Source organism: Xenia sp. Carnegie-2017, unplaced genomic scaffold (genome assembly GCF_021976095.1).
Source record: "Xenia sp. Carnegie-2017 unplaced genomic scaffold, XeniaSp_v1 HiC_scaffold_2, whole genome shotgun sequence".
NCBI classification, from domain to species: domain Eukaryota; kingdom Metazoa; phylum Cnidaria; class Anthozoa; order Malacalcyonacea; family Xeniidae; genus Xenia; species Xenia sp. Carnegie-2017.
In genome coordinates this window covers 4,522,638-4,548,573 of record NW_025813482.1, presented here as the reverse complement: position 1 = coordinate 4,548,573, position 25,936 = coordinate 4,522,638, and the positions used below count along the sequence as shown (strand labels likewise).

The following is a 25,936-nucleotide window of genomic DNA, read 5'->3' as shown; positions in this document are numbered from 1 at the left end:
CTAAAATTCACAAATTATAAAGAAACTTTCAAAGAACTAGGTCCAGGTACAAAATTTTTTCACCGTACACATGCAAGGGAAGTAGTACTATTTCACCGTACGACTAATTTATACTTATTGGGGGACATTTTGAAGCGTCATTTTAGCAAGATAATTTGTACTTCGATCACATATTTTTGCCATAGTTACAAAAAATTAAGATGGAACTGTAGATTGGTTTGTGAAATACAACCACAGTTTTGCCAATGTAATCTTAATTTAGTAGATTAATAAATTGATACCTATTAACAAGTTCTTTAAGATTTATTCGATGAATTTGCATTATGGTTTAGAGAAAAGTTTTCTTTTCATTGTAAGCTTGATTTGTAGATTACTATACACATAAACTGAACAAATGAACGTAACAAACAATAGATGCGTATTTTAGATTGTCCGCATGCCAAGACAACGCTTATCACAAATATGCAATTACTTTCACTTCTGTAGTGGTTTTGCTTTGATAGCTGAGTCACTAAAGGTTATAGCTAAAATGTTTGATAACGCCCATTAAATTATCAAGTTAGTGTTTACTGTCGTATTGTATTAAAAACTGAAGTGAATATGAAAATAAACGCTATCGTCTTATACTATACATAGTTTAATAATTTTTTATTGTCGACAAGGAAAGAGATGGCTGTACGTAAGATAATAAGATGTACGCCATTTATGGATAAATTGGATCGTTATGACTTTCATTATTTCTGATATTTCATTATTAATCATGACGCTTGGACATCATAACAATACCGAGAATTTGAGCAATAAACAACATTCCTTTATTGGAAAATCGTTGATATCCTTGTGAAATGTACACAAACAAAATATGCTGCATTTAAATTGTCAATGATGAAACAGCTATACAGCCTATACTGCAGATATATACAAGACATTTCAAGAACATCTCGCTGTGATCTACTTTTTTGGCTGATATTTGTTGGATTGACAAACCTTTAATTGATTATATATTGTATCTTCAATTAATAATTACGTAAAGATAAAGTGATAAAATACAATACGTAAGTCATAAGCATTTGTTGAGAATTACTCACCGACTTTCCGGTATCGAGTACAAATACATAAGTAACAATAACGTGTGACGCAAGTGTCGGTTATTATCATGTTAACATGAGAAAAAAATCTACATTATTCAGCAAAATCATTTCGCCAATGACGTAGAAAACTAAAAATAAACACATTTAACAACATGATACCATCCTGACGTACTTTAAAAAGGTGTGTTTACTTATGTCGACAAGATTATCCGAAGCTTTCGCACACAACATTAAATAAGTTGTTTTTTTGATGTCAATAACTACTCACAAGTACGAAGAAACATTTTTTGATGAGATTTAAACAATCAAATATTTGGTCTGGAATTCTTTTCTGGTGACGTATGTGAGCTCGAGAACGCCAGTACAGGGGTGTGAGGGTTTAGAATCATAGTCAATAATGGATAGCAATGATGATTTTCTACCATAATACGAGTATGTATGGTAATGGCATTCATTCGACTAGGACTGGCATTTGGTACCAGTTTATGACTAACTACCAAAGGATTAGTTCTTACATAACATACAATAAACTTTGCAACCACTTTGAAATATGGTCTTGCATGCATCTAGAAATTGTTTCAACATCAACCATGATCTGCCGAGCAAAAAAAGGAAGTTTTATAGCTTAACCCTATGCTGGTTTTTGGAATTTTTTAACCTTGATTTATGCTAGAATGTAGAAATTGAGCCACATTTTGAGCTGTTTGCTAAGGCAAACTTCATCATGATGTCGAGTAAGTTAATATAGCTTGGTAAAAATTTCTTCTATTTTTTAAGTTGTAAACATCGAAGTAATAGTATAAGAAAACTTGTTCTGATTAGAGTTGAGTGGTACATCAACTATGCTGACATGTATATGACTTGTATAAAGCAGAAAGGGATTCATGAGACCAATAAGCCAATTTCCCATTCTTCTTTGTTCCTGTTATTATACCGCCAAGAAAATCCAACGCGCTTATGACGACTTACTTACAATTAACTAATGACTTCTTTGTTTTTCCAAACTTCTTTACATGTTTATCCTGGAGACGCCGTTAACCGGTTGCTGAAGAAATATCCTATTGATAGAAGCTCCTTTTCTATTTATAAAGCTCATCTCTGTAAAGTCACTCTTCTTTAAAGCTTCTCATGACGACGTCTGGGCGTTATTTTACATAGTTTACAAATACCAACTTCTGAAATAAATTAAAGTTTTGAAAAATGACAAATAAAATTTTACCCACATTTGGGTGATTTATCTCATAATTTTGAAGGGGTCCTACCCCTCCCCTAAGTTGCTGTGACAGCACTTTCTACGTCCATGCAAACTTCACGACCGTTCGCAATATTTAGAGAAAAAAATTATGTGATTATTATGATACACTTTTAAGTATTCTAGTAAAAGTTTGTTTCTTCAAAAACATATTTTCTGAATTTTTTTCTTTCAGCTGATATAGCCTGCTATCGCGCACTTTGCTTCATAGACGTCTACATACAGTGAAATATACATTTGATTGGTCTTATACCAAATAAGTATGACATAAAACGTAATCCGGCGTCAGGAAAAGTGATTCTGCACAGATTAGTGTAATTTGCATTGAATTTGCTTGATCACGCTGACTTGATTTATTGGAAATGCATTTGTCGATCTCTACCAATTTTTCAATAATCTACGTGTATAGTATAAGTCACGATGTGCTTTTTTTGTAATATGCAACCAGTATATATTTTCAAATTTCATTTCAGAACCATTCAAGTCGTTCTGCTGCGTAGACATTTCGTCGGGACTTTATTTTTTCTGCAACATTATTCTCGGAAATGATTGTTTTCCTGTGATGCATACTTATGTTTTCATAAGAAATATATAGCCATCCAAAGGGCATTTGTCACTTTAAAATCAAATCCCTCACATTCTCACTCTTGAATGTCGCCGACTTATAGTGGACACTTTAAACTAATCGAAATGAAAAACAAATTACATCCCTAATTATCTATATCACCATCAAAATTAAGACATGGAAAATGGGGGCTTAGACATAGCATTTTTAAGAACTATTTTGCTAAACTCACGATAACTGATAGTTCTTCCAAAGATTATACTTATATACGATTTCATCAATCTAATGGTTGCCAAAAGTCGATAGCTACTGTTAACAATTTTGTCACACGTATTCAGAAAAATTTCGATAAAAAGCTGCGTTATCTTAATATATTGTATATTAATTATTACTTTATATCACTTAATATATTCTTACTTCAATCTTAAATTTTCATTTCCAGTATCAAGTCCTTTTATAGATTCGCAGACTGCAATTTAAATCTTTGGTAATTTTCGTTACAACTTTACAAAATTTATTTCACAACCAAAAATCCTAAAAGATAATTCAAAATGATGATTTTTGTGAGTTAATTTTTATTTTCAGCAAGTTAAGTTTGACTTGGCTGCGGCTATTTCAACACTTAATTTTAGGAACACAAGAAAAGATTAAAATCTCCACTCAACTTGCATACTTATTAATTCCTCTTACATTCTGGCATGACCTATATTTTATTATTTTAAGTCGCCGTAATTAATGATGTCAAAAATTTTACCCTCATGATTCATTAGCTCACCTGGTGTTGTTTAATAACTTTAATGCACATATTTGTCAATTTTCATTGAATGACATCAAAGACCATTCTCAGTTGGAAAGCGCACGCTTCTATATTAACAATTACTGTGCATGACAACTTTTATATCAAACAACTGCTGAGCTAAACAGAAGCCTGTGGTTCAGTTCTCAATATCCGGCATGAAAATTACCAAATTTTTGTGTTATTATTAAACTGCACTTTTTGTCATTTGTGGTAATATTTTAACCTATGCCTGTTTTAAAACTTGACCTTTCGTGATGATAGAAATAGATCTAACCTAACATATGTTTAGTTTGCATATCAAATTGCTAACGCCATTGCGTTGTGGCCTGTGGCCAGTGGCGTATATGTATAATACTGGCTTAATGATTACGCTCCTTGTCCTTGAAGAGGCATTTTCAGAACTTTTGTCGTAGTGTATGAACAACGCTAAAGCGAAGAAAGCAATTATGTGAGTATTTCCTGTTCTTCTGACTGTAAAAGCATTCATTAAGGTCTCTATGTCATAATTGTCATAATTAAGACACTTCCGTCCGAATGCGTCGTTTGTTGATTTGTGAGAATGTGATTTTATTTCTTTCAACAATTTTAATTGTTGTGAAATTACAAAATGGCTAAGAAAATACTTTACAAGCAAATTTATTTCCATCGTTGTCTGTGGTAATCAATAAAATATTATACTTTATTATAGAAAAAACTAAAAACTGTATGATCTTTAACATCATTTAGCGCATTCAACGTTGTTACATATGAGTTGTATCGAACGTGGGCTTGGTCTTCTCGTTGTTGAATACACTAGAATTCTTCTGCACGTCATGATTTATAAGAGTAGTCGCAGTTGTGCTGGATAGTGGCCAACTATATGCAAACAATTAGTGAGTGAACACACAACAGTTTGCACTGCATGACTAAATAATCGACGTGTGGCTACGCAGTAGTGATTGCTCAGTGTTTGTTTCTAATTTCATTCTGTTTAACTCAATGTAATATCTATTATTATGAAATCACCCAAGCTTTTTTTCGCTAAATATAATCATAATTTTTTAACTTCAGAGAAAGGCTATGATTCGTTCTGGAGTAATTCTAGCAATAGCGCACTACCTTAATTTACATATTTTGCGCAAATGTAGGCATTGTAGGGCAGGATTTATGTAATAGCATGTTTGTTAAATTCATAATGAAAAGAATAATCAAAATCGACTGACTGATTTGTTTAAGATGGTGGTAAGTTATTTTCAACTCGCAGAAATCATATAATGTAACATTTCACAGTTATGTACAACTGCTAAGTTAACAATTGAAAAAGTGTAGAAGTCAAAGCATATAAGGTAGCATTTAATAAGCAGACAGCGGCACGCGGCTATGACCGTAAATTGACATCACTAATGGCCATTATTCGTGCGTTGACATGTCTCTCCTGATGATCACAGCAAGACAGAATACATCACGCAACAAAACTGTTGCAAATGTTATCCTTCATTAATACTTGAGAGGTTTATAGATTTGCAAAAGATACCGGAAATAGTATCCAAAAGACCGGCTATCCAGTACCTACTACATTCTGTTTTTGTCATTAAAGTCTTAGACTTACTGACGTTATGTAGACGCCAACCTAAATTCCTGTTGGACGAAGGTATGTAAAGGAGAAGAAAGAACTGTTATCACTTTTTTAGATTCGAAATAACTTGTAACACCCACTTCCCTCGTTTAAAGCCGCAGGGTGTTAACGGCAGATATATAAAGAAAGTTCAGCGTCCTCTCATTACATTTGATCAACTAATCGTACTAGTGAAGCTCAGCCTTAACGTACAAAACATGAATTCTATGACAATTGTATGTTGTATTGCATGTATTTGTTTTGCTAGCACCAGTGCAAGCTATGTCAGGAATATCTTCCGAAAAACGAACAACGTCATGAAGGATATTGGTAGAACACAATTGGATGAAACTCAAGACTCTGAAGACCTTTTTCAAACTGAAAAATGGACATGGAAACCAGTAGGCGCTGACTGGAATGGAGTTGAAAATGCACATGCTTGGCAATACTTTGGAAACGTTTCAAAATCGGATGAAGAAGAGAGTTATAATGAGCATGAAGTTGAGACGGAGGTCGATCCTTTCACAAACATGACTTTCATATTTTCCCCTTCAAGTCCAGGGATTATATTTGGTAAGAGGAATAAAACGGTGGAAAAAGCGCATTTGGTTTTTGAAGGTCAATTAAAAACAACGAATTGGTGCTTCAAAGCGTATTACACAAAAGCATCTAAAAAATATAAGGTGAGGTTCTTCCATAATGCATTTAAAAGTACGTATATGCATGTCTTATTTAGACAATTGCTAGATAATTATTTCGTTAATCAGGTTGATATAAGACAGAACTCTACATCACATACAGGAGACAGGTTTCCGCTCAGTGCATGCTTTGAACAAAAAATACAAGGTTTAAAATATTTGATATTTTGTCATCAATCTTCACATGCAAACAACTGTGAAATTACGCTTTCCAGAAAAGAATCTCGAGAATTGCCTTTATGGTTATTCATAATATATCATACTGAACAGTTCATAAATGGATTTACAACTCAAAACACGTTGAAAAGAAATTTATTGGTAAAATTTTGCTCTTAAGAACTTCATAGCCCAAAGTATTGTGATAAAAGTATAATTTGAGAGTAAAATAAAGCTAGCTACTGTAATATTTGTTTTGGCCAACGTTGCAATACAGGCAACACTTTTGGGGTACAACAAATATTTAATTTAGCAAATCTTCCTAAAATGAGTAATAATGAGTAATAGTTGTCGCTGTAGAATCACAGTTATTAAGCTGTTGAATCGGAAGTTCGGATTTCCTAATACGAAAGAATCCATGTAGCAGAGAATTCAATCATTTCTTAGGAAAATTGACATCTTGCTTTAATTTTATAAAAGAATTTCGGTTGAATTTCAAAGCTGCCCACGTCGGTATGCAACAAACTAATCTTTAAATCCGTCAAAATGTTCGTGCAAGGATAGATTTACGTATGATAAATAGCAAGTAAATTGAAGTAATTGAGTTAAAATCTTTTTTTTTTAATATGTTTTTGACATTTTTTGTTGCTAATGAGTAAACGCATAGAGGAACTTCAAGTGGAATCATGGAAATTCGGTCTTCCGTACATTTTAACGACTTGTGATAGACTGCACGGAAAGAAGTCTTATAATTAAAGTTACCAAATTGTCGTGAGAGCCAATTAATCGCGAAGTCAGCAGTTTAACTGCAGGCTTGTTGACACTTCTGCTTATAACATGGATGTGGCGGTCACGTTTAAGACGTAATAGATAGTGAAAAATCGATTACTAAATTTGCTAATTAGGTAAAAAATTAATTATTTAATGAAATTACCTATTCTTTGATACAGAAAACTATGAACTGCTGTAAAAAGTTAAGAAAGTGCCAAAAGAAAAGACACGTTAAAGATGGAATTTTCGATTGCTCGTGTGCTATATATTTTAACATCTGTTTGAAAAAAGCCAAGACAAACATGGCCAAAACCATTGAAAAAATGTACTTCGATCGAAATATTGTTTGCTACAAGAAAAATCACAATTGTGGAGCGGATGGAAAGTGCGTAACAAACTTTGCATACCAATGGAAGATTATCTATCGATACCTTGGATAAACTTAGTAATCCCAGTAATTTCCGAAATGTTAAGAGTCTATACTTTAGGATATATACAAGAGGTTTACCATGGTGTTAGATTTGAAACTCGCTGGAACACACATACTGTTAGGCTGTAAGCTAACACAGAACTACTTTTTGTAGATAGTTCTAACTGAGATTATGCTTAGAACGTCAAATAATAACTAAAGAATATGTTCAGAGTTTATTAGCCAAATTTGACAAAGTAAATAGACAAATTAACCTTTTCAAACAAATTAATTCAATAAATATATAAGTCGCTTTAGTTCAAATTATCAAATCAGTTAACAATTTTAATGTCGTTATCACGAGTTACACATTTTATCCAATCACGTAACAAATGGTTGTCATGGCTTTTTCCACAACATCACAGTGTGAGACTGAGTACTTCAACTTCAAGACGTTTTTAGCATATAATAGCATTCAATGCGTCAAGTGTTAAGTGCTTTGCGATTGGTTGCAATCATCACAGATAAGTCTCTTAAGCCACTTAAAAAAGGCTGTATAATCTTATGAACTATTTTCTTCTTCCTATCAAACACCCTTACCCACAAAACACTTAAACATATACAGCTATCAACTTTAATACACATGTATTTTTGATTGTTTTCGTGAATAAGCGATCACAGGGAATTCAGAAGGAGATACAGAGCAAATGCCGTTTGATGCAAACACTTCAGAAGCCAAAGAAAAGAGAAACGGTAGAAACCAACTACGTTTGAAAAAGCTCCAGAATTATGAAGCAACTTAGCAAGCATTTAATTAAAGTGTTATCACAGGGAATATAACAGGAGTCTCGGCGATATTATTAAATCTTAAGATCGCTAGCTGTCTCAATTAGGTAAAATGAAAATGTTAATTGAATAAAATTAAAAGTATTTCAGTAATGAATGAACCCTGAAGTAACACTTTAAAAAACAATTATGATTCGTGTTGAGGTGAGAACAAAATTGAAATTCCCAAAATAGTAACGTCATTGGAATGAAATCATAGATAATCCCAAATGCACGTCAAGTGCTTTTGCATCAACCAGTCATTTCGTCTCTGCCGGACAACTTATCTTTTTATTATTTGTGAAAACTAAAATCACCACTCGATTTTATTATATTTATAATCTGTCATTTAAGTTTGATGATCCCCAAAATCTGGCATCAAAATCTTTTTGAATACAGGAGGAAGAAAATTGGCGTGCTTATACATAGTTTTATATTGGCGAAATGGATACTATAAATCTATAAAAATGACGTAATTTCGACGTCGTCCACCGTCAGCTTTCACTAGTAACGAATCTCTTATCACACTAAATGAACTAATATAGTTATATCAGTTGATATTCTCTTGTCAGAGAACATAAATACGTTAAAAAACAACAAAAAATACTTGCAGTAAAGCTAAAATGCATGAAAGCAAGCATAAAGCTGGAATGTTTTACCAACACAAGCAAACAGAGAATGATATAAGCATTTCTCATTTGTAGGATTATATTTACACGCACTCACGATTCGGCTTAGTAAAGAAGCAAAAATTACGATGGTTTCCAAGACTCTGGTTCGTATTTTCCTGTATCATTTTTCTTTTGTTGATCCAATTGTTTTCCCCATACTCCAGGTTGAAACTGACCACCTGAAGTTCTGGGTCCTTTTGAAGACTCAACATTTCCATAAGTTGTCGCAGAAGCATGACCTACAGGCTTAGCAACGAGGCCAGCTGAAATGGAAAAATATCAATTGCATAAACCACACTCAATAATCTTTATAATTTCAAAACGATATCAAATCTTTTGAAAGTAACTAAAATTTGTTCGGTTGAAATTGTGCAGCGTCAGCATTTCTCTCGTTATCGTAATAAGGTGCACATTTTTAAAAAATAAAAGTTAATTATGTAATACCTACAAATTATGTTAGTAGTATGTGGGGGGGAAATTTGATGGAATTCAAGAGGAAATTGTTGAAACACTAAACAAATAATCTCACTGTCTTGGTGTGAAAACTACCTTTAATGGTATAAAGAGTACCAAATATGAAATACCTGAAAGTGTGACGTAATGTATTTATTGTCGTGTTAATTATACGTGTTTTTTTCACTCGCTATTACGATAGATGAATCATGCTATCACGTTGAGTTTTCCACCTTTATCTGGCATCTAGCCACAAGTCCCAGAACACTAAGTGTGGGTGTGGGTACTAGGATGGTGGTAGGGATGGGTACTACGATGGTGGTAGGGGTGGGTACTACGATGGTGGTAGGGGTGGGATCTGGGATTGTGACAGGGGTGGGATCTGGGATTGTGACAGGGGTGGGTACTACGATGGTGGTAGGGGTGGGTACTAGGATGGTGGTAGGGGTGGGAAACTACAATGGTGGTAGGGGTGGGATCTGGGATTGTGACAGGGGTGGGTACTAGGATGGTGGCAGGGGTGGGATCTGAGATGATGGACAAGTACGATTCATGCATGGTTTTGGTAATATGAGCCCAATCCTTTTCAAAAAAGGTTAAATAAATAGGCAGAGGAGTATATATATGAATATATAAGACACAAAAATAAAGCCAACAATTAACCTGCATACTCTTCCTCTTGAAGCTACATAAAAATGGAGAATTCTGATTAAAAATATTGCAAAAAACTGACATAATTTTCAAACTGATATTGCTATCGCAATGAGAAACACAAACATACATGTATTCATACAAAAGTACCTTCATATCACGACGATTTAATTCAATTACTTTTTTTGAAAGCACAATTTGTTGCTGTTGCTTCTTAACAAGATCCTGAAAAGTTCACATTTATCTCAATAGTTGATATTTTGAAAAAGCAAAATACTTAAATGTATTACATGTTTTAGCATAATTGTAGTTTTAAAAATGGCAATTAAAGAGGAGTAAAAGCTGCAGAAATGGATTAACTTGGTTGTACTGGCAGTGGCAGTTTACCTACGAAAATTTAAATTAAGTGATAGCAGGGGTGAATTGTCAACTATTGCTCTATTCAAATCTTCAAAACTATACATCAAAACAGTCATTAGCAACATATTAAATGTTTTTTTAAAATTTTTTGAAATAAATTATATAAAGAATCAAAATTTTATTTATATAAAAAGTTATATTCATCCATAACTTAGCTTTATCTACATTATAATTTGCAATTACTGCACTTTGGCCAACTATGAAAGACAGAGAAACTTCTGTACAAATCAGTCTCTGTAAGAGTCTTATCATAAAATAATGAGAGCTAAGTCATACATATTCACCTCAAGTGAGGGTGGTTTATCCACTGATCCTCTTAACCAAGCTAATAATGAAACCAAGAAAAGTATAATCTCAAGATCCAATTAGAAAATATTTTCTTAGGAGTGTAATTGAGCATGCTATCAGTATACATTTCTACAATGTTTATTCAGTTGCATGTGCAAATATGTACAATGCATTCATTTTTTTCAATGTCTTCTTTGTCTTTGGTAATGGTAATACAATGCACTCGATCTCTTATTGAGGTACACTGGTTTTGTTTAATTATTCTCCCAGACAACTGCTTTTTTACAGAACTGGTGATCAAAACATTTCATTTCAACCAAAAACATTGAGCAGTCACAAAATTGCACTGTTCTTTCATAAAATCTCTACAAAAGAAAAGAAAGTATTTCTAAGATTATACCTTCCCATTCAACTGGAATCACACCAGCCTTATATTCTTCGTGTTTTAGTTTCATTACCACTTCTCGTCTTTTTTTACCACTACCACCTAAAAATATAATAATTTTATTTTTTTCAAGGGCTTAATATAAAAACAGACAAATTAGCAAGCATACAGCATACTGTAAACATGAGAACATTTTAAAGTTTTTTCGATTTCAACTATTCTTTTAACTGCTAAACAAGGCGCGATAAAACACCCAATACAGTGTGTAATGTAAATGGCACAATATTTCTTTTGCTGGCTGACAAATATTGTTGTATACTAACTTCAACACAATTTACAAACAATTTGCACTAGCTGTTTGCAATTAAAAATATATTGCATAGCTAGTGCACTGCAGGCAAAAAATAACATTCCTCTCTTCACCTTGAATCATCTCGTAGTATTTGTTACCATCAAGATCTGTACCAACAAGACGACGGGAAGAACGAAACAAAGAACGTAGCCATTGCATAATTTGAAAAAATTATCGTATAATTTTTAAATGGAGACAAATTAAAATTCTACGATTAACGCTTTAAAGGTTGTAGTTAAGAAATAAAAGATGTTTACACAGTAAACTTTACTGTGTTTGCACAATTGAGTTTGCACACGCTTATGCATACTGAGGAGAACTTTGGGAGAACTCGAGAGCAGATCAGTGCAAGCCCGAGACCGAAGGTCGAGCATGTGCAACCCTCAAACAGGTGCAACCCTCGACCTTTGGTCTCGGGCTTGCACTGATCTGCTCTCGAGTTCTCCCAAGGTCTCCTCAGTTTGCATAATCCTGTGCAAGGTGCAAACATAGTAAACATCTTTTATTTCTTGAATAGTTTCGCGTCATGCACGCGCTTTGTTATGTAAATATTGTATATTAATATATATCATATGATGCAACGGCTTCTGTCAAGTTTTATGGTTTGTTCGAGGGGCAACCGAGTAAATCCGTTATTACGCTTTAGGCCTAACTTTACTGATTGCCTGTAGTCATCTTTTTAGGTGTAACTTTTGTAACTGTATTGTGGCGGATATAAACAAATGTTGACTTCTGATTGAAAACAAACAGCTTGGCAACCATTTGACAACTAAGACATCACAAGTCAACAAACCTCAACAGGATCAGGGAACTGAAAAACTTCCAGGGAACTGAAAAATTTTCAGAGAACTTGAAAACATATTTCGTTTGATCAAGTTTAATTCAAAGAATAATTATACTTTGCAAACTGAAGGTGGGTGAGGTTTGGTTTGTAATCTTGCGCGATCTATTGTGACACTGTGCATTGTATGGACAGTTTCAGACAGCGTGTGGGGTTTTATACTACTTCTTTTGGTGAAATTCACTTCAGCAGAATCCTTAAAACCGTAGTCTCGTAGCCTCTTACATTACTCTAACTCCTCTACAGCCAAGTTCATTTTCTCTTGAATTTGATCGTGCAGTTTGTAGTTGCAATGTTTCCTCGATTTTAACTCAAACACGCTTTAAGTGAAACGCCTTGACAATTCAAACGTCATTTTACTTTCCCTTTTTAAAATTTTCCGGATATTCAGTAACTCAAATCCTTATTTCGAAACAAGGGGATAGGTAAAATCTAAGTTCGCAAAATTAGCACGTTTTTGTATAAATACAATTTGGCTTCAAAATATTCATATTGAATAATTTGCCTCAATAGCATTGCAACTATGATATTTGACGTTTACTCCTCATTTGATTCTGAAAGTGACAACCACTAAGGCTGTCGAAACATCAGTCAACAACAACAAAAATAGTCCTTATCGGGACTCTACTAACATGGATGATCTACATCTACAAACATGTAATAGAAATCATTATGAATATAAGAAGTCTTGTAATGCTTAGTTGACTTTACGCGTGAAACGATCTCCAATGGTTTGCAAACTTTTTATTCAGCTAATTTGGGTTTTGAGATTCCATTTTGTTTTACCGTAACATAAAATTCGCAAATTAACATGAATGTATCACTCAATTCAACCTCCTCTCCATTTATTATTTGACTTTTTTTGCATTTTTTTACCATTTTCAAATGTACGAATATTTGGTGCCATAAATCCATGTTGTGATGGTTTTTTGACTTTCAGTGTTTGTCACCAATAACTAACAACCAAAAATTTATGTAGAGCACGCATTTCTCCTAATTTCAAATTTGAGCAAGATTCCAAATTTGATCATAGTTTTTATTGACCAAAGATTCTTTACCAAATCAAGAAGGTGCAATTAAATCTTCATGCAAAATGACTGAATATTTGCTATCTTCGTTATCTACAACAATATGCTTGGAATCATTCCCATCAACGATGATGTAATCACCACCAAATTTAGTTTACATCTCTGCATAAGTTTAACATAGTCATACACAGGCAACATTTGTTATGATGTCAACTATCGCTTTTGTTCCCTCCTCAGCTGTAATGATTTTTTTTGCTTCGTGTCTTTCTGTTAGTTTATTACAATGTATTTTAAACTATATCAATGAAAAGCGAGTTCTCTCTAATAGAAACACGAACGCTAATATAAGAGTTATATTGGTCAGAACTAGCAAAGACTTTCTAATTCAGACATCATTGTAGTGTGATTGGAGCGTGTTGGATTGTTACTTATATATTGACAAAAGGAAATGTGTTTGCTATGCCAGTTCGAGAAATCACATTCTAATGCACCATTGTTCTGGAATTCAGAGTTATAGAATCCGACATCGGGCAGATGAACTTTTAAGAATCTTTGCTTCAATCATACAAAACTATAGCTTTGGTTGTGATGAATTATGCCATTTTAGAGGCCGTGTGTGATCTCACCCTAAGTTTACCCATTTCCCTTCAAAAAAAGATAACTGTTATGACGAACAGTTCAAATGTATTAAAAGCAACCAGTTGTGTTGAAACAATCCAATAATGGAATTTTTGGACACAGCACCGTCTTTTTGGCTTTTCCATGCAGTTCATCTTTTTAATTTGCTAATACTATGAAAAAATCCTTCAATAAAACATTAATGTAATTCTCTCATTTTATATATGTCAGAGATTGTATTCCTTACAAATATAATAGTATTGCTTTTTTTCCAACATGAAACCAGAGCATTTCTCACGATATAAAATAGTCCATAAAGTTACGATTAACCATTGACAATAATTCTTTCTTTGATATTTTCAGAATTGTTGACATAACTGGTTGGTAAAAGTCGATTGAAGTTGTTGCTGGAAATTGGACTCCCGAAGGGCTTAGTTTATATGGTAAACTTAGTAACTGCAAAATAAGTTTTTATCTTTATGGTAATGAACATGTAATGTCAGTAATTGAGAATGTTTGGTCATTGTTTTAGTGATGTTTATTATGGTTATTGAGTAATGTCTAAAGAATATTTGGGCTCTCAATTCAAATATTATTGGTATGTTCATCATCTTGAAATTGCTTTGCCTCATAATTTGCTAAATAATTTTTGCTGACATACGTAGGCTTGGTGTATGTGTCTTCATTGCTTTTGTCGCATGTTTCAAATGCCGTTGTAAGTCTAAAAATCGATTCACTAATGACGAATTTTCACCTCAACGCCTAATGTCACTTCAACGATTACATGGGAGGCTAGACGTTTTTAACCTCCGTGGAGCTTTTGTTACTAATCAATCTGGTGCCCCTCCCGCCTACGAAGTTGTTATCAACAGGCCAGAAGATTATCCAGTTTATCAATCTCCAGGTAAATAGTGAAACTGACAATGAAAACTATCACCAGCCATTACTATGCCCTTAATAACCGAACTTTTTACGGAGAAATATCAGACCGATGTCTTTTTGTACAGACCGAGCCCGTAGAGCGAGGTTTGAACAAAAGATAGAGGTCCGATATTTCTCCGTAAAGACCAAGAAAGCGAGGTTATTGAAAGGTTTATTACATGGATTATTTGACCTGAAACGAAGCTTGCTTTCTTTCTCGTCCTTGCTGTTTTTACAGGCTGTTTTTCAATTTTGTAGTTTTCGTCTATAAAAATAAATCTTTTCAAATTGTATTGTCTGGATAGTTTAACTGTTTTCCAAGTGTTTTTCCCTCGAATCACATTCGCAAATGGTTTTTTGTTTCGTTTATTTTGCGTTTTGCTGGTTGCTTTACGAAGTTTGTTTACATTTGACAGTAAAATTACGCGTTTTGGACCGTGGTCGATTACGAGAAAATAATGGACCGGCAAAAATGTTTCTGAGCCAATCAAAGCGCGCCATTTTGCCGGAAGGGACGCTTGCCATATAATAAATTTCGTTATCGTTTTATGTTTGCAGTGACTAATGGCTCTGCGAATGGTGAAAATGGAAGCACTGTAGAGAACTTACCCACCTACGAAGATGTAGTCCAAATTTCTCAGAATGACGTTAGTAATACACGAGTGAGTCACAACCAAAAGGGATAGGTATGGGTACCGTGGATCTCATTTGCAATAAAGTTTATTAATTAGACAAACAAGCAAACTGCAAAAATTTTTAACTTTCATGAAACGGACGGGAAATTTGCATAAATGTCTTATAACATCTTATATTGTTAATAAACACAATGTTTCCAATGAGGAAAATCGTGATTGTAGAGATTTTTCGAAATGACTCGAAAAGCATTTAATACTAAAGCTCGTAATTTTACTTGTCATTACTAAATTAACTGGCATCTAGTTCAAGTTAAATTATGATTAAATTAAAGTGCTTTACTGAGTTAAGACAATTTATCGCATTTTAAAGTTTTTTTCGATTTCAACTATTCTTTTTAAGTGCTAAACACGGTTACATGGCGGGATAAAAGACCAAACACATTGTGTAAACGGTGCAATGTTTCTGTTGCAATTTTCTCCTTTGCGCGTTAGCACAACGCAGTTATGCGTCTGCTGATTCGTTTTTGGGACTGTATACTATCCTACTGTACGCGCAGTCGACACACAATTCTCAATTTTACTCAATATATCTATTCCGCATCACAGATTATCTTTAACATTTCAAGCTTTTACATTCACAGCCAGCGACAGAACAAGCTGACTTTCAACGTGTCACAACTTATAAAATATTAACATAAGTTCCTATTTCCGTTCTTCCATAAGTTCCTAGTATCAAATAACAATTATCTATTACTTATTTACATAAGTTCCGACAATTTCTTTTTCTGGCTGACAAACATTGTTGTGTACTAACTTCAATATAATTTACAAACAATTTGCACAAGCTGTTTGCAATTGAATAATGATTTACACAACGCACTGCAGGCAAAAAAATAACATTCCTCTCTTCACCTTGAATCATCTCGTAGTATTTGTTACCATCAAGATCTGTACCAACAAGACGGCGGGAAGAACGAAACAAAGAACGTAGCCATTGTATAATTTGAAAAAATTATCATATAATTCTTCAAATGGAGAAAAATTAAAATTCTATGATTAACGCTTTAAGGTTGCAATTGGCAATGTCATTAAATGTCAAGCATCCGGCATTTCAATAGACAATAGGTCCGCGTCATGCACGCGCTTTGTTATGTAAATATTGTGTATTAATATATATCATATGATGCCACGCTTTCTGTCAAGTTTTATGGTTTGTTTGAGGAGCAACCGAGTAAATCAGTTATTACGCTTTAGCCCTAACTTTACTGATTGCCTGTAGCCATCTTTTCAAGTGTAACTTTTGTAACTGTTGTTGCCATCGGTCGTCTCAACTTTTAAGCACAGATTGTGGCGGATGTAAACAAGTATTGACGTCTGAAAACAAACTGTTGACAACCTAGACCTCTCACAAGTCAACAAACCTCAACTGGGTCAGGGAACTGAAAAACTTCAGGGAACTTGAAAACATTTTTCGTTTGACCAAGTTTAATTCAAAGAATAATTATACTTCGCAAACTGAAGGTGGGTGAGATTTGGTTTGTAATCTTGCGCGATTATTACTCTATCTATTATGACATTTTGCATTGTATAGACAGTTTTAGACAGCGTATGGGATTTTATTCTATTTCTTTCGCAAGTTAAAATTCACTTCACCAGAATCCTTAAAACCGTAGTCTCGTAGTCTCTTACTCTTACTCCTCTACAGCCAAGTTAATTTTCCCTTGAATTTGATCGTGCAGTTTGTAGTGTTTCGTCTATTTTAACTCAAACATGCTTTAAGAAACGCCTTGACAACTCAAACAAAATTATATTTTCCCTTTTCAAAATTCTCCGTGTATTCAGTAACTCGAATCCGTATTTTAAAACAAGAGTATATGTCAAGTGTAAATTCGATTTAAACAACAAAAATTAGAACATTTATAAATACAGTTTGGCTTCAAAGATTCATAATGAATAATTTGCCTCAATAGTATTGCAACTATGATATTAGACAGAATTAGATTGCAGCTTGTACAGTTTGTACAAAACAATAACACGGATCTTTTAAAGTATTTGATCACACTTGAAACTCAACCATTGCAAACTCGAATTCCCGCGAACAATTTGCAAAAGGGACGTGATATTTTATTACCTTATAATTTTGAAACAAGCATGCCAAAACATGTTTGCTTTGATAAAAATTTTTGTCCATTTGAAATGATAATTTAATAATGGGAAAGAAAAAAGGACAGGACATTTTATTTTATGGAAAAAAGAATAATCACATTTATCAACGTCCTGTGTAGAGGCCTAGAGAGGTTAACAATGTTGTCATTTCAGGACACCTACTTGATAAAAATTTAATGCAAGACTTCATAAACTTCGAATTGTTCGTTGAACTTAACAAATTATTTCATGAATATAGCTTGTGTATTGAAATCAGCTTTGAATGCATTTAATGACAATGGTGGTACAATATTTAACATCTATCAATGCTTTGCTGACCATTTCACATGAAATGCAATTAGAGGCGTAGTGAAGTTTATGTTTTGGGGTGTCTGAGCGTCAAATTTGCCGACAAAGTGGGCGTGGCATGGTCGTTGTCTGCGGGCTTGGGCGTAGTGGCTGACCTTTTCACATGAAATTCAATCAATGGCGCAATCAGGGCGTCAAATTTCCGACAAAATGGGCGTGGCATGGTCTTGGTTTGAGGATTTGGGCGTTTTTTGACGAAAGAATGATGATTGGGGAGGTCAGGCACCCCTGACCCCCCGTTCGCGACTCCCCTGAATGCAATATCTATAATATGCTTGTGCATAAACAGTTTGGTTGTTGAATTTTGCATTTTTGAACGATTTGATTTCACGTTGATTAGAGACCAAAGAAATGCTTGATGAAATATAAATTATTTTCGTAACTTTAACTGATATTTTGTAAGTTTATTTGTTAACAAGCTGACATTTTATCTTAACTCTTGAAACATCATCTGACAATATCAAATTATAAGCAGTATAAAAATGTTAGTTATGAGTATATATGCCATGTTGAATTGCATTGGTCATCACAAGACACGTGTATTGACCCAGGAATGGACAAAACAAGTTTGCATGTGACAAATTTATGGAGAAAAACAATATTGTCAAACAAAAGACTTTCATGGATAAGAAGTTTGTTAGCATCTGAGCAAGGTCTAATATCTATGTTCCTGTTCTTTTTCAAAACAATATTGAAGATTTCGATGTCTCGTGAAAACTTTTCAACTAAAAGGTCGTCTTGAGTTTGAAAAGTGACATCTACATAGTTAGCTTTGGTCATGGATCTCGAATCATGAGATTGTCACTTGCTTCACCAACTTACTGTGCAATTGAAAGACAACTCAATAAAGTACATTTTTTTCAGTCATTTTCTTTCCACTGAGTAAACATGTTTGCGTTTGTTATTTTCCATCAACGAAGATGAAGAATGATATTCTGCTTTTTGCATCTTCTATTCACTATAACAATGACTGTTGATAACTGCTTCTTGCTTAAGGATTTTTTGTCTCGTCTGTGATGTTTGACTGCCAGGCATACTTTATCGTCACACCTCACCTTAACTTAGGTCTGTCCTTCTTCTTTCATTTCTTCAAATTTCTTTCTTTTCATTGTCATGAACGAGGTTCGGGATTTCAAATATCAGGAGGTGACATTTCACGTGATCTCATAGAGCGAGCAGTTTCCAAATGTTTTCTAATGTTTCTAATCTTCCGTTTTGAGCAGAATTATATTGGACTGTATTTTGTATCAGTGTGTAGTTCGTCTTCTGGTAGGCACTAAAATTGAAATTAGAACAATATTTCCCTTCGTTATTTTGTGTTGGAATCGTTGAATTTACTTAGTTTTACTATGATTTTAAATTTTACAATGAATTTTACGTTGATTTTACTAACATAAAATTCACAACTTAACATAAATGTATCACACAATTCAAACTCCCCTCAATTTACTATTTTACTTTTTTTGGAACTTTTTACCGTTTCCAGTTGTACAAATATCTAGTGCTATAAATCAATGTTAACTTTCTTCAATGGTCACAATTAGCCAAAAACTTAAAATTTTGTAAAGCATGCATTTCTCCTAATTTCAAATTTGACCAAGATTCCAATTAACTGCAATTAACTCTTCATGCAAAATGACTGAATATTTGCTATCTTCGTTATCTACAACAATATGCTTGGAATTATTCCCATCAACGATGATGTAATCACCACCAAATTTAGCTTACAGTTCTACATAAGTTTAACATAGTCATACACAGGCAACATTTGTAGTGATGTCAATTATCCCTTTTGTTAGTTCTTCAAAAGTAATGATTCTTTTTGCCTCATGCCTTTTTGTTGGTTTAGTACAATGTATTTAAACGATATCAATGAAGAGCATCCCACGAGTTGTTCTCTCTAATAGAATCACGAACGCTAATGAGAGTTATATTGGTCAGAACTTGGAAAGACTTTCTAATTCAGACATCGTCAACTTCCCTTCCACTCCATCGCAAATTTCTTACTTTCCCCATCAGACATTATCCCATCTTATTTCCTTGTTAACTGGTGTAAATGCTTTGAATACATAAAAATATATGTCAGAACAAAATGTTCCAAGTTGGAATCAAATCTTAATTTTCCATCCAGTGGGAAACATTTTCATAGACAAACTAAAATCACACATGAACTTAAAACAGCTTTTTGCATTATTATAAATCGTATTGTTTATATGTAAACCAATTTTTTATTATTACTACGTTACTGAATTCTGATGGAATGTGATTGGAGTGTGTTAGATTGTTGCATATATATTGACAAAAGGGAAATACAAAAACTCGAATGATCTCATCTTTATCATGTGGTTGCTGTGCCAATTGAAGAAATCATAATGTAATTCACAATTGGTCTGGAATTCATAGTTATAGAATCCGACGTCGGGCAGATGAACTTTTAAGAATCTTTGCTTCAATCATACAAAACTATAGCTTTGGTTGTGATGAACAGTTCAAATGTATTAAAAGCAAGCAGTTGTGTTAAAACAATCCATTAATGGAATTTTTGGACACAGCACCGTCTTTTTGGCTTTTCCATGCAGTTCATCTTTTTAATTTGCTAATGCTATTAAGAAAATCCTTCAATAAAACATTTATGTAATTCTCTCATTTTATATATGTCAGAGATTGCGTTCCTTACAAATAAAATGGTGTTGCTTTTTTTTCCAACATGTAACCAGAGCATTTCTCGCGATATAAAATAGTCCATGAAGTTACGATTAACCATTGACAATAATTCTTTCTTTGATATTTTCAGAATTGTAGACATAACTGGTTGGTAAAAGTCAATTGAAGTTGTTGGTGGAAATTGGACTCCTGAAAGGCTTAGTCTATATGGTAAACTTAGTAACTGCAAAATATGTTTTTATCTTTATGGTAATGAACATGTCAGTAATTGAGAATGTTTGGTCATTGTTTTAGGGATGTTTATTGTGGTTTTTGAGTAATCTTTAAAGGAATGTCCACAGACATTTTTAGCGCTCAATATAAATATTATTGGTATGTTTATCATTTTGAAATTGTTTTGCTTCATACTTTTTGCCGTGGTTTGCCTCATAATTAGCCAGATAATTTTTGCTTACATAGGCTTGGTTTCTGTATCCTTATTGCTTTTGTGGTACTAGCATTTTGCAAATGCTATAGTAAGAATCTTTTCACTAATGACGAAATTATACCTCGACGTCTAATTGTGATTCAACAATTACGTCAGGACCTGGGGGGAGTCGTTGTTGAAGTTGGTGACGCCGATGGTATTAATCAATATGGGGCCCCTCCTGCCTACGACGATGTTATCAACAAGCCAGAAGATTATCCAGTTTATCAATCTCCAGGTAAATAGTGGAACTGACAATGAAAACTATCACCAGCCATTACATTTCGTTATCATTTTATGTTTGCAGTGACTAATGGCTCTGTGAATGGTGAATATGGGATCACTTTAGAGAACTTACCCACCTACAAAGATGTAGTCCAAATTTCTCAGAATGACATTAGTAATACACGAGTGAGTCACAACCAAAGGGGATAGGTATGGGTACCGTGGATTTCATTTGCAATAAAGTTTATTAATTAGAGAAACAAACAAGCAAACTGCAAAAATGTTACAACTTTCATGAAACGGACAGAAAATTTGCATAACTGTCTTATATTGTCTCTGTTAATAAACATTTAGGAAAATCGCGGTTCGGACTGTAGAGATTTTTGGAATTGATTCAAAAAGCATTTTATACTAAAAGTTGTGATTTTACTTTTCATCACTAAATCAATCGGTATATAGTTCAAGTTGTATCATGATTAGATTAAACTGCTACACTGGCTATACCAGCATCATATGTTCCTCCAAAACACTATACTACTATAAGTTGTTGAATGATATTTTAATGTTGTAAAATTACAGTGTGAAGATAGAAGTTTTAAAAAAACGCATCCCCTTTGATTTTTTCGTTAATTTTATCTTCGGCTGCGTTTCCCAATCCCAAAAGATTTTGCGCTTGCGCATGTATGGAGCGCATTCAACCCTTCGTCTTATTCTTTTTTATAACGACATGGATAGTATTCTACTGACTGATCAATCGAATCATGTCGGTGAAACAGTTATTTTATCATCAGTTACCTGCGGTACAGAAATATCACACAATGATGACGTTTACTTTGTCAAGTAATTGTATAATTTACCCAAGTATTCGATTAGCTGGGTGGTTACTACCCTTATGCTACTGTCCTGTGCAACTGTGTTTTAGTTAAAAATGATTTTGTACAGGTGCTACAACGGACTTTATCACAAACTATAACCTCTAATAAATTATTAGAGGAAAAAATGTAAAGGAAATCCAAATTTTGAAAGAGAATAATGCTGTTGTTTATTTTTGTGGGTAGCCGCTGCTCATTTTTACGCCAGTAACTAAACACCATGCTATATAGCATTGGTATGTTACTTGTTATCCTCGGGGATAGTCGGACATACGAGCGATGACGAAAAACACCGTTTTGTGCGTTTGTCGCTTTGTCGCCTGTCGGAAAAATACTTTGAACTAAAATACATGGAACACTACCTGCAAAGCAAATATTTGAAGCCAAATCTTACACCCAAACACTCTAGACTTTAATCCAATAACTCTAGCGTACAGTAAATGTTTGCAAAAATTTATTGCATGCAGAATTCAAAACACATGGCAATAAGCTTCTTGACTTTTTTATGTACATATATACAATATATATACTGTCAAACAGTAAGCATGATAGCAATAATATCATTGAATCTTTGCAATGATAAGTTCACGTCAATAAATTAACAATAGTTTATTGGTAAGAATACTGTAGAGTTAACTCAACATAGCAAATTGTAAGATTTTTAAGTTAAGATTCCCTTTATGCTGTTTTACAGGTTTTTTATACAATCACTAATATTTTCATCATGATTTCAATGTTGCGGAAAAGTTGCATCAACAACTGCGTTCATTATCGTTAATCTTTTGCAAAAATTTAGTTTCCTGACAATCTTTAATCCTTCACGACGTAATATGGAATTTTTCCAAAAAAACACCAGACAATTTAAAGAGGAGTTCATTGCTAGAAGGGTGCAACTCCAAAGTTGAAGATGAACATCCAACGTGGGTTGTATATTTTTAGTGTAAGCAGACAAAGCAGCGCGAGGAAGTGTAAAAACCACTAAACATACGACAATTAGAAAAGTTGGCACTGATGTCTTATGAGAATTCTTTCTACTATTGTTCATCGAGTTCATTGGAGAAAGGCGTTTTTCTTTTGATCTTGCGATTTTATACATTTCAAAATTTAAATAAATTACGGTAGCTGAGATCAATGGAAGATAAATGTATGATATATTTGGTATAATGTGAAGCCAAACCAGACTTTGCGAAAGAGCAAATAAACACACCGAGCATGCAGTGAAACCTATTATTCTCTCTTTTGTTACTTGCTTTTGATGAAAAAAAGGAAATTTGATTGCCAAGAATCGTTCGATGTTCAGTGTCAATACCATCACAGATGAAATACCTTGTACGATGAAAAAAACAATAAAAATCTTCATTTTGCGAATTTTATAGTTCTCTCCATAATAATAAGCCATCCATACGATAGATTGATGAATAATTACGACAACAGCGAAGTCAGCACAAGACAACAGACATATCATGAAATAACAAAGTTTTTTCCGCAGTTGTGACGATCGTCGTATACTGATGATAACAACGGAATTTAGAAATATTCCTGCACAAAAAAATGTCCAATTAAAGATCCACAATAGAACAATGCTTACAAGCGTAGACAGAACCATAGTTTGAACATGAAAACGTGAACAGATGTTTGCATCAGTTAAGCACGAAGTCTAATTCTTTTGGCAATTATTAACGTATAAAGATTGGTCACTTGTTATTAAAAATGTTAACAAACAGGATAAGAAGAACAAGAAGTTCATGAGCTCTAGATTAAAGTGCAAATGAAATGACAATAAATGCTGGCAAATTTAAGTAGAAAAATCGAGACAGGTGATACTGTGTTAGTGACTCTGTCATTTACCATGTGACCAATGCCCAGACTGGAAACTAAATTAAATTCGTGCATTTTAATGATTCATTTTTCATGTAACTGGTAGTGAAGTTGAAAAACAAGAAGCTTTACATATTGTTTAAATACTACCAAACTCTTGCGAATAGTGACATCAAAAGAAAAATACGGCCTTATGTAGTTTGGATTAGCTACGAGTCAAAATTAGTTGAACGATAAATGGTAGAGCAATAACTACGCGATATGAATTGCTCAAGATAGTAAGTGTAACAGCTGCTAGGGTTTTAATAGTTGACAGTTGTCAACATATAGTAATTTAATTTCGTTTTAATGATTTGACATTAAATTTTCCCTCGATGAATACACGTCTCCTTGAGTTAGCAGTCTTCTCACAGGTAAGAATTTATAGGCAAGTCCGCAGCCACTCACTCACTCACTCACGAGAACAATTGACAAGTATTAATAATAAACGACAAAATTTCTTATTATAAACATGTTTCGACTTAAAATAATGACTTACAATAAAAAATTTTGTTGTTTATTTTAAATACCTAATAAATCTTGTGCTTTTGAGATCATATGACAAGTACTTGCTAACGCGTTTATATTTGTACTTGCTAATGGCGAGAATAGTTTGACAGAAAACATGAATTACTATTTTTGTGTCATAAAAACGTAAAACAGGTGTGTTTCATGTTTTTTTGCCATTCTTACTATGGCATTGGAAAAATGCACTATGTATCTTGTTTGAAAGTAAGAGTTTCTCCGCATTTTATAAATAATTTTATTGAGCTTTCGACTCGGTGCTTCGAGCCTTCATCAGAATCGGAAGTTATAAGTTATTTACATATCAGTAATATCATTCTCAGAGAATGAGTAAAAATGTTCAAAAGAACTGCTAAAACCGTATAACATTTGCATTGAAAACAACGAGACGAGGTTGTTTGCACTTCAAAATTGAAACTTTTTTGGTATTGTCGTTATGTTTATGTATTTTTAATCCTCTTATTTGATGAGCAAATATATATCAATTTCTAAATAGTTTACTAATGAGTAATGAAGGTTTTTTCTTTTTTTTGAAATGACCATTACTCATATAAATGGTATCTTTAAGAAGCCTACTTTTATTTATCTTTTTGCAATTTTAATGATGATAACTATATCTTTTATCTCTGTTCTTTTTTTGAGGTACTTCCATCCATCGCATCAGAAGAACTTAAGAAGTTTAAGCTGCAGGACATAATTTTCTCTTGTGGAATTCTCCATGTGTCTTTCTACATATACTTCGACAGTCAACAAGATTTAATGTTTGAGGACATTGAATAGTTGACGGGATTTTTTGACTAAACCATGGATTTAAAAGACGAGTGGACATCTACGTAGACATCTCCAAGTTCATGTATCCACCAAGAGGGTTGGTTTGTTGTTGTTCAGAAAAAACACTTGTTGGTACCTTCATAACAAAATAGGCACACTGACATTCACGGTAAATCTTTGTCTGGTGCAAAGTGGAGGTCTGTGCATCATCGTAAATAATAAGCTCCCTTTTAAGAGATTAGTTTAATATCATATACACGACGTAAAATGCTAATATAGATCTCAATAAAACCTTATTCTCGGATATTTCATCTACAATTTGTAATTTACCACAACTTCCAAACGAGAAGCTGATAATACTATTTTGCTACAACACATCGAACAAAATCTCGACAACTTATTAGCTCAACAACCAAGTGCAAATATTAATTGTTACTGGGTCTTTTAATTTTACAACCACTGGATTGAAATTGAAGAACTTAACCCAATTGATGATTTACATCAGATAATCGTAAGCAAAAATATGTGTTAATTCGACCAACAACAATGTCTCAAAAAATTAAGACTCGTGATATGAGAGAAAGAACTTTGGCAAGAATTTGAGCAACAGATGACCAAG

At 33.5% G+C, this 25,936-nt stretch overlaps 3 protein-coding genes and 2 long non-coding RNA genes across 10 annotated transcripts; 3 read left to right on the top strand and 2 right to left on the bottom strand.

Annotated features, from left to right (window-relative positions):
* Positions 1-1,502: 1,502 nt before the first annotated feature.
* Positions 1,503-3,787, bottom strand: LOC124440008. Its single transcript, XR_006946526.1, has 3 exons — positions 3,684-3,787; positions 3,326-3,442; positions 1,503-2,266 (listed from the first exon to the last, which is right to left on the bottom strand). It is a non-coding gene; the product is annotated as an uncharacterized LOC124440008 (long non-coding RNA).
* A 237-nt stretch (positions 3,788-4,024) lies between these two features.
* On the top strand, positions 4,025-8,278 carry LOC124440003. Of its 5 annotated transcripts, XM_046990319.1 has the most exons (4): positions 4,025-4,155; positions 5,206-5,337; positions 5,570-5,984; positions 7,106-7,667. In XM_046990319.1, the coding sequence occupies exons 3-4, from the start codon at positions 5,619-5,621 to the stop codon at positions 7,364-7,366; spliced, it is 627 nt and encodes a 208-aa protein (XP_046846275.1). In that variant the 5' UTR covers positions 4,025-4,155; positions 5,206-5,337; positions 5,570-5,618; the 3' UTR covers positions 7,367-7,667. The 5 variants fall into 5 exon arrangements, with proteins under 5 accessions (XP_046846275.1, XP_046846273.1, XP_046846274.1 ...); XM_046990317.1 differs by lacking the exon at positions 5,206-5,337; XM_046990318.1 differs by lacking the exon at positions 4,025-4,155 and having other exon boundaries at positions 4,918-5,337.
* A 202-nt stretch (positions 8,279-8,480) lies between these two features.
* LOC124440004 (NADH dehydrogenase [ubiquinone] 1 alpha subcomplex assembly factor 2-like) lies at positions 8,481-16,495 on the bottom strand. 2 transcript variants are annotated; one of them, XM_046990322.1, is made up of 6 exons: positions 16,336-16,495; positions 11,044-11,130; positions 10,640-10,680; positions 10,086-10,160; positions 9,948-9,969; positions 8,481-9,094 (listed from the first exon to the last, which is right to left on the bottom strand). In XM_046990322.1, exons 1-6 carry the CDS (start codon positions 16,343-16,345, stop codon positions 8,913-8,915), a joined length of 417 nt encoding a protein of 138 aa, XP_046846278.1. In that variant the 5' UTR covers positions 16,346-16,495; the 3' UTR covers positions 8,481-8,912. The 2 variants fall into 2 exon arrangements, with proteins under 2 accessions (XP_046846278.1, XP_046846277.1); XM_046990321.1 differs by lacking the exon at positions 16,336-16,495 and adding an exon at positions 11,452-11,713.
* LOC124440006 lies at positions 11,978-15,776 on the top strand. Its single transcript, XM_046990323.1, has 5 exons — positions 11,978-12,293; positions 14,231-14,310; positions 14,400-14,465; positions 14,533-14,771; positions 15,347-15,776. The coding sequence occupies exons 3-5, from the start codon at positions 14,425-14,427 to the stop codon at positions 15,472-15,474; spliced, it is 408 nt and encodes a 135-aa protein (XP_046846279.1). The 5' UTR covers positions 11,978-12,293; positions 14,231-14,310; positions 14,400-14,424; the 3' UTR covers positions 15,475-15,776.
* Positions 16,496-16,682: 187 nt separating the features above from the next.
* On the top strand, positions 16,683-21,804 carry LOC124440007. Its single transcript, XR_006946525.1, has 5 exons — positions 16,683-16,944; positions 20,732-20,811; positions 20,896-20,973; positions 21,061-21,305; positions 21,375-21,804. It is a non-coding gene; the product is annotated as an uncharacterized LOC124440007 (long non-coding RNA).
* The last annotated feature ends 4,132 nt before the right edge of the window (positions 21,805-25,936 follow it).